Source organism: Ctenopharyngodon idella, chromosome 14 (genome assembly GCF_019924925.1).
Source record: "Ctenopharyngodon idella isolate HZGC_01 chromosome 14, HZGC01, whole genome shotgun sequence".
Lineage (NCBI taxonomy): Eukaryota > Metazoa > Chordata > Actinopteri > Cypriniformes > Xenocyprididae > Ctenopharyngodon > Ctenopharyngodon idella.
The window spans coordinates 29,316,093-29,328,198 of record NC_067233.1 but is presented as its reverse complement, the minus strand read 5'-3'; the positions used below and the strand labels follow the sequence as shown (position 1 = coordinate 29,328,198).

At 37.3% G+C, this 12,106-nt stretch overlaps 1 protein-coding gene across 5 annotated transcripts in view; it reads left to right on the top strand.

Annotated features, from left to right (window-relative positions):
* thoc2 (THO complex 2) overlaps positions 1–6,769 on the top strand; it is a 93,671-nt gene extending 86,902 nt beyond the window's left edge. For 2 of the 5 annotated variants that reach the window (XM_051860808.1, XM_051860805.1), the window contains exons 34-39: positions 2,268–2,396; positions 2,598–2,664; positions 2,847–2,986; positions 5,595–5,665; positions 5,779–5,824; positions 5,979–6,769. In XM_051860808.1, coding sequence (XP_051716768.1) covers positions 2,268–2,396; positions 2,598–2,664; positions 2,847–2,986; positions 5,595–5,665; positions 5,779–5,806 — 435 coding nt within the window. In that variant the 3' untranslated portion in view covers positions 5,807–5,824; positions 5,979–6,769. Of the gene's footprint in view, positions 1–2,267; positions 2,397–2,597; positions 2,665–2,846; positions 2,987–5,594; positions 5,668–5,775; positions 5,825–5,978 lie in introns of all 5 variants that reach the window. The other 3 variants (XM_051860806.1, XM_051860804.1, XM_051860809.1) reach the window with 2 other exon arrangements.
* Positions 6,770–12,106: the final 5,337 nt, after the last annotated feature.

Below are 12,106 nucleotides of genomic sequence, written 5' to 3'. Positions count from 1 at the left end.
TCATTTGCTTCGTTCATAAATGAATAAGCATTTTGAATGAATCGTTCGAAAGATTAACTCCAACGACTCACTTAAGTCTGTTATTTGTTGCCACCTACTTGCGGTGTTAAATTTTAAAAGTATCTTTCATTTTTTTATTCAAAATTGTATTTATTTTAAAACAAACTCATTGCATTATTTAAATTGTGATATCTTGTTTGTTTATATTACATTAATACACTAGATTATTACTAATAATTGTTTATATAATTTTATAAAATCGTTTATTTATATATTAATACATTATAACAATTTAAGATGAATATAGAAAGTGTGCTTTACAAAGGGAAAGACAATGAAGTACAATGACTGAATACTGTCAATAATATAGTAAATTTAAACAAAATTAAAACAAACTCTACCCGTTTTTTAAGACTTCTGCAAAGAGGAATATATTACTTTAGGCCGTGAATTTGTGATCCACGTCTTTTTCCCGTCGTCATGAAATTTGAAATGTCCTGTAAAAGTCCTGGAAAATGATCTCTGAAAAAGAGTGGGAACCCTGTATATTAATAATAACTTATTTATTTTTTAGTCAACCTCTTGAGGCCCCCAACTGGGTCCTGAATCAAACATTTTATTTTGCTTTATCTTGTACTGCTGCATTCTCTTGTCATTTGATCACTTTCCACATTGTTCTCCAGAAGAATTTCTTTGCTTTGTTTCTCAGATACATTTCAAAAGGAAGATTTCATCTGAAGATGTTTTATTCTTGAGGGGCATTATGATGTTTCATAACAATATTGTTCAGTGCTTCATGTTTGGAGAGATCAACTAGTTGTTGGTCAGTCAAAACCCTTAAGGCCTTTCACATGAATTGTATCATCGTTTCCTAATGCATCGATACATCAAGCTGCAGTGTTACCCTGACGCCACAATACGTACAGGCCAAGTGTCAAGTACTTTTTTTTTTTTTACCTTTCATCCATTTGGCCTCTAAAAAAACTTATCTGTGGCCACTGCCTTCTAGACAATATTAGTATGATACATCAGTAAGTGGTTGTTGTCGGGGTGCAAAATCAAAAGGTGAACTACTTCCCTCTTTCTTGCCACCAAGCAAGCTGGTAAAATCTTCCTTCTGTTAGGGGTGTGCAATATATATAATCTACGATATTATTGTGATTGTTTTAACGATGTACAATCTGACAACATCGAGTATGTCCCTTATTTTACCAAGATGCCTAGAGAGTGCACACATACACTACGTGATGTCGAGTAGGTTAGACTAGTACGCTTGCGCATTTAGAGTGCATGCTTTCACTGCATGATTTACTGTAGTCTATTCAAATGCATTTAGAATGCCCCAATATTCAAGATAAGGGGAGGGGGAATACCTGTCTCTTTTATATTTATATAATTTAATATAGTTAATCAATATCACACGAAGAGTGTCATTTTTTTTTTTTTCCAAATATCAGCATGATTACAAATGTGATATTGGTTTTATACAACAGTTCAATAAACAAGTTAATATTGAGTGACTTACATTTTAGTGTAAATGCAAAATATTACTTCAGATGCAGCTTCTGTTTCAAAGATGAATTTTGTTGATACTGATTTAATTTGGTTGCAACAGCCCTATTGTGTCTTAGTATTGTAATTGATTTCATTCATTAAATATAAGAATTTAACACAAAAGATGATGCATTCATTTATTTAGGTTTATAAAATGGCTATATAAAGGTAAAAAAAAAAAAAAGGCCATAAAAGGTACAAATCAATTTAAACTTATTAAAAAAAGATAATTTGTCACTGCTGCGACCTGACCACCATAGAGAATATGAAGAATATCAAGAACTTTAGGAGTCAGTTGTTCATGGCAGTCCTAAAGCTGCCAAGGTACCAGCACAATAAACACTAAAATTATCGTCTGATCACCGTTATCAATAAAATCCAAGAGAATATTGACAATTTGTCATTATCACACACCCCTAGCTTCTATAACACTTCACATGGAGGTTTGACGCTTGTTTTGAGGTGCATTGAAGCCCTGATGCGAGGCATGTGAAAGGGTTGCATATAAGTTCAGCAGGAACCTTGAGCTTTTAATAGAGTGCTTGGACTTCCTGTGGGTGTGTCTGATAGCATTGAGAGGTGTGAAGGCTCATGGGATGGCAAGTGCAGCTCTAATGGAGCATGCTAATGAAGTGGCAGCAGGCCGCTGTGAGTGCTGCAGCTCTCTTCCTGTGAGATGTTAACCCTCTTTTATCTTTTCATCCAACCCTCAGCACCATCCTAACCACAGCACAGTCCTGTCCAAGAGCAAAGAGAAGGACGACGAGAAGAAAGAGTCTGACAAATCCAGGGACCGCTCCAAAGAGAGGGAGAAGAAAGAAGACCGGAAGGAAAGAAAACGAGTAAGTGGTTCCTTCTGTGATGCCCTCTGTATTTAGAAAAGGGTTTGGGCAGGGGGCGAGTTTTATGAAGCACTATTCTCAGTCACAACACGCACGTCTTTGAGTAAACATCTGCTATTGAATGCCTGGTGAAAGGTGAAAAGTCAAACCGACAAGCGTCATTTTGATTTGTGCGGTTTCCCCCCTCTGCGCTTCATCTAGGACTACGCGAACAGCGACCGTGAGATGAGCCAGGAAGCCAAGCGCCGCAAAGATGAAAATGGAATGAGTGAGTCGATAATGCCTATCTTTTAAATTTGTTTTGCCCGCTGCCGAGAGCAGGAGAGGCGAGTTAGCGAACCAGAAAGTTCTCTTTCTCTGTGGCGGAGGCAATCAGAAAGCCCTCCCCATGGCGTCTCGGCTCTTGTGTTATCTGCCTCACATGGCTGCTCACTCTCTCTTTTTACACAGACTCCTCCAAACACAGCAAGAGCGCCAGCCCCTCCGAATCGCCACACTCCAACGACAAGGACAACGGTAAACGCTCCAAGTCCACCAGCAAGGACAAAGGCGATCTGGCCAAACCAGAGAAGACCTCTGGAGGCAAAAAGGTCTGTGACTGTGTCCTGTTACACCTCCACAACCACATCTGTCCTGCATCAGTGCCATTTTCCAAGTCGAGCATCACTATTAAAGGGTTAGTTTGCCCAAAAATGAAATTTCTGTCATTAAGTACTCACCCTCATGTTGTCCCAAACCCATAAGACCTTAATTTGTCTTCGGAACACCAATTAAGATATTTTTGATGAAATTCGAAGGTATCTGATCCACACACATGCAGCAATGACACTGCACCTTTTGAGGTCCAGAAAGGTACTAAAGACATCGTTAAAACAGTCGACTTGACTACAGTGGTTCAACCTTAATTATTATGAAGCAACAAGAGTACTTTTTGTGCAAAAAAAAAAACAAACAAAAATAACGACTTTATTCAACAAATTTGTCTGTCCCCTGTCATACACACATGCGTCGCGCTGCTCACGTGACCAGAGCCGGCCAATACTGAGCTGCCATTCGGACGTAAACACTGAAGCTCTGCAACAAAAATAGCGTGGCAGTATGACCGGGGATAGACGAATTTGTTGAATAAAGTCATTATGTCTTTTTTGCACACAAAGTTTTCTCATCGCTTCATAATATTAAGGTTGAACCACTGTAGTCAAGTCGACCAACTTAACGATGTCTTTTAGTAACTTTCTGGACCTCAAAAGGTGCAATGTCGTTACTGCCTGTGTGTGGATCAGATACCCTCGGATTTCATCGGAAATATCTTAATTTGTGTCCCGAAGACAAATGAAGGTCTTAAGGGTTTGGGACGACATGAGGGTGAGTACTTAATGGCAGAAATTTCATTTTTGTGTGAACCAACCCTTTAGGGTCTTTGCACGCTGAGTCCGAAATTTTCGTATGCGTTTTTTTGTATTTGTCATCCTAAAAATTCGTCATGCACAGAAACCTTGCACACTGAGTTTTGCGGAAAAAAATTCGCAAAACAATAAAAAATGGAGTCTTCAAGCAGTGAGGATGATTTTGTTGTCCTTTCTCTTCTTACAAAGAGAAAAAGAAAGAGGAAATATTGGGTCCATTCAATCCTGTGATTGTGAAGAGAGGAAGGAGAGTTCCACCTCCTTATCAAGGAGCTGCAGGATTATTCCGAGAGATTCAAAGTTTACTTCAGGATGACAGTGGCTCAGTTTGATGCTTTGCTAGCGATACTGGCACAATCTGTCTTTATATTTCGTCTCTTTGTATTCCACACTTTGTTTGTCATACAGTGCTTTGTGCTGCAAGACGAAGTGAATCAACTTGTCAGACGGCATTCTGGATTTTGGCGTTCGCTTGTACGGCTCGGAATTGTCAAAATGCTTGCTACGGATGTGAAAATTGCAGAAAATTAAACCCCATCCGAATTTTTTTATGACAGACGAAAGTTTCGGAGGCAGTGTGGAAACGTGATTGACACAACGTGAGGTCATGTTTATTTTTTAACGTGCAAAAAATTCGGACAGGAATTTTGGACTTGGTGTGCAAAGACCTTTACTGTCGCTCATACCTTGAGTTGAGATCTTGAACAAATCACTGACCCTAATATTCAACTTGACTTATGACGTATCTTGCATGTTTGTGCTGCGGACATGAATAGAACCTAAATTGTACACACACACAAAAAAAAAAATCTCACTGAGTGAGTTGAGCCGTACCTAGAGAGCAGAATAACATATCAGATCTTCCAGAAGTGTTAAAGTTGTTGTTGTTGTTGTTTTTTTTTTTTTTTTTACTTTATTAAAGCATAAAAATATCATAAAATGTTCGCTAGTATTTAGGAAAAATGCTAAGTTCACATACTTGTTTCTTTCATCTAAAAAGCTATGAACGGGAGCATATCAAAACACGGATAAATCAACTCATAAACTTAGTGTAAGGCTTGTCGCCTTCCATTGTCAATTGCGCTTGTTTCTGTTGCGTGTCGTGTCTGAGGAGGAGGGGCCAGGGAAAACAACTCTAAACAATAATTTGAATTCAGATTGCAGTACCCATTTCAACCACTAGCTGTCAATATTACATACTGCACCTTTAAAAAGGAAATGAAGCAGTCAGTCAAGTGTACATTATTTAGTAAACTGATTTCTTATAAGCTATAATCAAAACTTTGTGATGTAGAGTGTGATGTTGGATATTCATCCAAATTATGGTGAAAACCAAAAACATTTCTTTACCTTTAAAGTACATTGAAAAAGAACTAATGAAAGAGCCATACTAAAAAATTCAAACCCATTGTTATGGCCACTTTAATACTTTGTTTCCATTTTGAATTGCCTCATTTTTGGCTCTGAATGAACTTTATTTATATCAAATCATGATAATTGTATGTTTGTATTTCTTTTCGTATTATTTACTTATTTCATGTATATTCCTGTTTATTTTTATTGATTGAATTGTAATGTTGGCGCTGATAGTAACATCAGATTTATTTATGTTGTTGGTAACATAATGATAAAGAATGAACACAGAAGACCTTTTTAACACTAAACAAGCACTTAAACACCTATGCATCATTTAAACGTTTATTGTAGATTATGATTGATTAAACCATTTTCTTCACATGTTCACAAATGCTTTTGTGTTTCTTCTGGGCATGCGGTGTTTGCTTTGGAACAGGAATCCAGGCATGACAAAGAGAAATCAGAAAAGAAGAGAGACAGCACCGGCGCTAAAGAAGAGAAGAAACAATATCCTTTGATGCCTTGAGCACAAACAGCATTGTGTACCTGTAGAGATGTTCTGTGGGCCGCTGCACTGATGAGCCAATCAACACGCTGTGTTTTTCCTTAACATTCACTACCCATAAATCATCAGAAAAGCACAGATAATGTATGCGGACACTCAAGGTGAGTGTTTAGTGTTAATGTGGAGGAAGTGCTTTAAGAGCATTTGCGGACACATTCCTTTTTATTACCAATTTCTTATCAAGAGTTAAGAAATGGGTCAGTGAATATGAAAAAGAGCATTTATTGATTTGTAATGTGCTTTTCAATAATGCAGAGGTTTTTCCGGACCTGACGTTCCTCTCCAGCGGTATTCCCTGCTGTGGGCCACTGTGGGCTGCAGAATTCATCATCGCCAGCTTTCTCAACCATGTCAACGTCTTAATTTGCTTCTATCACCGTCTGGAAAGAGGATTCCGTCGCACACTTAGGAATTTTGCCTGCATCCAAACTTCTGTTGTTTTGCCTAGAAACGTTGTAGCTCGTATTTTAATCTGCCATTTTTATTGTGATAATTTCAGTACTTCACTGAAAGTTTGTTTCCTTTAAATATTTAGCACAATGTGCTGCTTGCATCACAAACAGATTCAGGTTGAATTGGTGTCACTTTCAAATGCTTGCATTTTTATGACCTCGCTCTATTACCTTCCTTTTCCTTGGTTTTTCTTTTGTTTTTGCCCCTTTTTTCTTTTTAAGTAAAAAAGAAAACTCTGGTTTCCGGAATACTACCTTTTTTTTCCTTTTTAATTCACATGTGATATTTAGACTAGGTGTTTGAAGCAGTACAAATGCTCTATTTGTATATTATGTATACAGAAATAAAATGGTTCCGTGTAATAAGACATTTCCTGTTACTTTCATTTCAAATGTATGCCTCCCTGGTTTTCTTTGTGTGTTCAATCACGTTTTTAAAAGATTTGTATAAAGAATGGCAAGCTGGAGTTCTCCGTAAATAAGTGGACTAAAAAGGAAACAATTCATGATTTTCCAAATTACTTAATGGAGTTTTTATCTGGCAAAATCTACAAAGTGTATGCTTTTTCTAAATAAAATAGTTTTCTTAGTGTATCACGTGTCTGTTGTTTTTTATTGGATACTTTGGGATTTTGCAAAACCATGTAACTGCATTTATTGCATCAGTTTGGCTGAGGGCTTGGTAAAAAATTATTTTTTTTGATGAATCGATTCTAATTTTTATGAGCTGATATTAATCCCAAGAATCGATTAGTCTGTTTTCAGTTGATGAATGAATGGAACACTGTAGTGCGCCGCTGCCTCCCATCCAATAAATCGCAATAAGCTTTGTGCTTTTGTTACTTTTAATATACAACAAAGTTACAGATTTAAAATTTTGTCCATTTTATTACGAAATTCAAAAAAAGTTTTGGCGCTGCTTAATGTGGCGTGATAGATCAGCGTGCCTCAGTTCAAGAGAAGCGGCAACGCGAAGAGCACCTGTAACCTGATCATCTCCTTTGCTTTGATACCAGTTACAGAGCAAAATAAATGAATGAACATCTGAAGGTATGTTAAAAGATAAGAGTACATCTTGCTGAAAAACGTACCATGTCTCATGTAATAGCTCAATCAGTGTTTCAACTGTGGAAAGTTAAATTAGAAAGTAGAAAAGAAAAAAACAAGAATTCAGCTTGAGTTTTTGTTTAGGGGTAGAAAAATTAATAAACAGCTTGAATATTCGATTTCTATACGTGGTCTGGAATTAAACGCCCCTTTCTGCTGATTGATCAGCCGATGATCAAACCGTGCGGTCATCAGTTCTTCCTCAGTTCCACACAGCAGAATAATAGTCCTCAGCTGCTGCAGTTTTACAGATTTTTAGCGTGTTTATTGCAACTACATTTCATCTTTTTCTCATCAACAACCACACTAACGAATGGCTCGACACAACCCGTGTTGGGGCACAGCCTAGTCAAGGCATTCTTCTGTGTAGATACACTTTGCATCAGCTGGGTATGGCAGGGTATGACTGCCTACTCTGGTCAGCCATTAAGTTAAAAATAAACAAAGATATAAATTAAATATAATTAGTTGTAAATTAGCCTAATTAGTTTTACACTAATACAAAAAGGAAAGAATAATGCATTGACTTTGGTAGGCTATATAGGTGTAACGACTGAGACAAATCAGACACAATTATTTGTCATATTTAACAAATGAAGAGTTTGGTTCCAAAGCGCGATAAACGCCATTTTTTAAAAAAAAAAAAATTGAGTTTCCGCCAAAATCAGTATTGTATCTGGTCGGTATTGAAAAGTCATTCATTAATTTTACGCAAAATGCGATATCCACCGTGTAATTCTGTCATGTTTTCTCCCTTTCTTTCCAAAACTCTCCCTTCTCTGCAGAATGCGATATATCCGCTCAACCAACCAATCACAGCTGTAAACAGTAATGGCGGCGCTCTCAATACACCCGGCTTCCTAGTTTTCCTTGTCTGCTTTGTACTTTGTGATCAACAAAAACAGAAAAATGAATAATTTTGACGGCATTGATGAACGTGGTGGTTTCTGCGGTGGGGAAGAAACGTAAGCCATCGAAATCTAATCATTTACGTGAGGAGATTAAGAAGATGAGGCACTCAGGAGGAGGAAAAATGCCGGCTGTTGCTTGTTCCACGACAGCATCAAACGTCTGTCACAGGTCCCCAAAACTGAATCATGAACAGTTTTTAAAAGCTGTTTGACCAAGAATGATTAATTCTCGATTCTGGCATTGCTAGTTTTGAACATCTGAAAACAACAACAACATCTGCACTGTCAGACAAGGATTTATCAGCTAGCCTATATTTACACCAGTATAGCGACACCCCTGGGTAGTTGCAATCAATTCCAGTGTACTCAGCAGATGTGTTTATTTTAACCGTGTGGTGGCGCCAAATACTCTTTAATCGGTAATGACAAATGGAGACCTAATTAATTTATAGCATTAACAAGATGACTTGTTGAATTCATTTTAGGAGCGACGACTGACGTATTTTTAGTCCAATACCTGTATGTAAGATTAGTACTGACCAAGTTCAGAGGCTGTGATATATGTGGATCAACTTACTTTGTTGTGTATTTTCAATATGAAAAATAACTTTTATTCAATTGATTTAATGGATTAATTGCATTTTGGAAAGAAAAAAAAATGTGTCATGGATTTATTGCATTTTGGGGGGAAAATAATCCATTTTTATAATAAATCTTTGAAATTCAAAATCTAGATTTGAATTTTTATTGTTATTATAATCAAAAGATGCTATGTGAAAGTTTGAAACAGAAAATAGTGATTTTCATCTTGCCACTTTCTTGGTAAAGAAAACACATTTTTACTCAAATTAATCAAAATGGATTTATAGTGTTTTGGAACCAAACTCTTCAAATAATCTTTAAAACTCACTCTGAGGTCTGCAGGACCCTCCCCCGTGGACCAGCCTGTGCAAGGGCCTCAGTTACCATGGATACCTTCAGATAAGGCTTAGTTTATTGCCCCGAAGTATGTGGCTTTGTGGAAAAGCAGAGGCAAAGAGACCCATGGCCCTCTAAACAGACTTTACTGCATTAATTTATAGATGAACGGATCTATACATGAACATGCATCCCAGGACATTGTGTTTATGATTATGACTGTTTTGTGTATTGTCTTTTGGATGGTATATTTCTATTATGCATATTTTATGATAAGAACCAATGGTTAACATATCCTCACCTACACCCAGTTTGGAGTCTACGAGTTTGTATTTTGAAGATTTAGATGATCCTGTATATGATATATTGATACTTGTGCAACATAGCAGTATTACAAGAATCTTTAATAGTTTCTTCAAATAAACTTTAAAATAAACAAATAAAGTTTTTAATATGCAGATACCCTGCTAGAAACACAAAGACTTGTAAAAGCCCCCATAGAGGAGTTTTGCCGCTCGGAAATCCTGTGACTTCTCCCGGACCTTAAAAGCAAGCACACAATGCTCCTCCCTCTCTCTTTTGCCTACTCTGACGACACTGCAGCTGCGGGGTGCTGCCTGTGGGCCTGCAAGGCCTGTTGTTTCATATTTCTTCATCCAACAAAGATGATATTGATTACAACTTCGGACCGAACCATCAAAGATTTCTCCTCAGCTTGCAGATCCGATGCTCCTCAACAGCTAAAGGCATTTTGCAAGTATTGTACATTTGAACACTAAACAGCGATTTAGTATTAATTTGTGAACCCCCTTTGTTAGCAAAGGTGCTTTATTACTGAGAAAACTGATGGTCCTTCCAGCTTGTTTAATTGACTTTTCTCATAGCTCCATCCCCGTTATGATACGGTTCCAGTTCGTTTCCACTCTCTCATTTCCTATGTATGCATGAATTGTATGTATGTGTTTGTTAGTTTAGTTATGTGTTAGTGATTTAGTTAATAATACTTGTGCACAATACTTATTTGGTTCTGACTCCCTGTCTGCAATAGATTGTCTCTTAAATGATCTAAATCTTATTACCAGCTCTAAGCACTGTAAATGCTAAGAAAATTATTTTTCTGTGGCCATGAAAAATACCATTCTCTTTATTTAATAATCAATACTGCATGTTCACAGGATGAACTGATTGATTAAGTGTAATGTTAACATAGCTACATCATGTTAATCTGAGTAACTGTTTCAAATATTCATAATTAATCATAATGAATAATCATAATGAGTTATGAATAATTATTCATTTTTCCCCTTTGAGCTGATTCGCAGCATAGGCCTATTGACGTTCACACAAGAACTGTCATTCTGACTATCTGACATCCAGAGAACATCAGATATATTAAAATGCATACTCTTCTGAGTATGCATAATATATAATTGACATCCCCAATAGATGCACCACTTTGTGCGCAACGCAAACTGTGGCACATTTGCACACAGGACTGCAACGCCAGATTTTTATAACTGTAATAACTTGCCATTTCGGTTTGTTTCTCACCAAACCCTGCAGTATACCTTCAGATTGCTTGGAAAATATTCCACGAGTTGCATAGGATTATTTTACAACAGATTTGCATCCGCTTAAAAAGAAGTGAAAGTCACCATTCGCTGCCATTAAATCAGCAAGTGCGAGCAGGAATTTTTGTGTGTTCCAAAACAAGAAGGTAATAAGCCTTTTGAACAACATCAAGGTGAGTAGTTACTCTAGTTCACACAGTTCCAATAAGTTGCGATGGGTTAAACTCTAAGCAAATAAACACCTACACTCAAGCGCAGACCAGTATTGAAGTGTACAGGAAATATGCAGCAGTCATAGCTTTTGCTGAGTGTATTTCATTAATATTGAGTATTAATTGATGTCAAACATAACGGTGTGTGTTATTTTCTCTGCCAACTAAACTTCCAAAGCAAAGTCATTGTGCGTTCTCTCCACGCTGTCCAGTGCATCCTGCACCTTTCCCACAGATTTTGAGAGTTGACCCTCTAAACAAAGCAGGCCTAAGAAGTAGACTAATGGGCAGCGTATGGGAGAAGATGCGAGGTACATTCATATTTATAAAATAAACACCTATAATAGCCTAGCCCATTTCTCACATGCGTAGTTGGCCATAAGTAAATTTGTCTACACAAATATAACATTAACACATTATAAACCACATAGCCTACATGTTAATGGTTATTTTACTTCCCCTCACCACAAATTTTTAAATGAATGGTATTCAGAAAAAAAACAAGAATGAAAAAAATACAAGTAGCCTTGTACAGCCTAATAAAAAATAAAAATAAAAAAAATAGGCTATACAGTGGGTACGGAAAGTATTCAGACCCCCTTAAATTTTTCACTCTTTGTTATATTGCAGCCATTTGCTAAAATCATTTAAGTTCATTTTTTTTCCTCATTAATGTACACACAGCACCCCATATTGACAGAAAAACACAGAATTGTTGACATTTTTGCAGATTTATTAAAAAAGAAAAACTGAAATATCACATGGTCCTAAGTATTCAGACCCTTTGCTCAGTATTTAGTAGAAGCACCCTTTTGATCTAATACAGCCATGAGTCTTTTTGGGAAAGATGCAACAAGTTTTTCACACCTGGATTTGGGGATCCTCTGCCATTCCTCCTTGCAGATCCTCTCCAGTTCTGTCAGGTTGGATGGTAAACGTTGGTGAACAGCCATTTTTAGGTCTCTCCAGAGATGCTCAATTGGGTTTAAGTCAGGGCTCTGGCTGGGCCATTCAAGAACAGTCATGGAGTTGTTGTGAAGCCACTCCTTCGTTATTTTAGCTGTGTGCTTAGGGTCATTGTCTTGTTGGAAGGTAAACCTTCGGCCCAGTCTGAGGTCCTGAGCACTCTGGAGAAGGTTTTCGTCTAGGATATCCCTGTACTTGGCCGCATTCGTCTTTCCCTCGATTGCAACCAGTCGTCCTGTCCCTGCA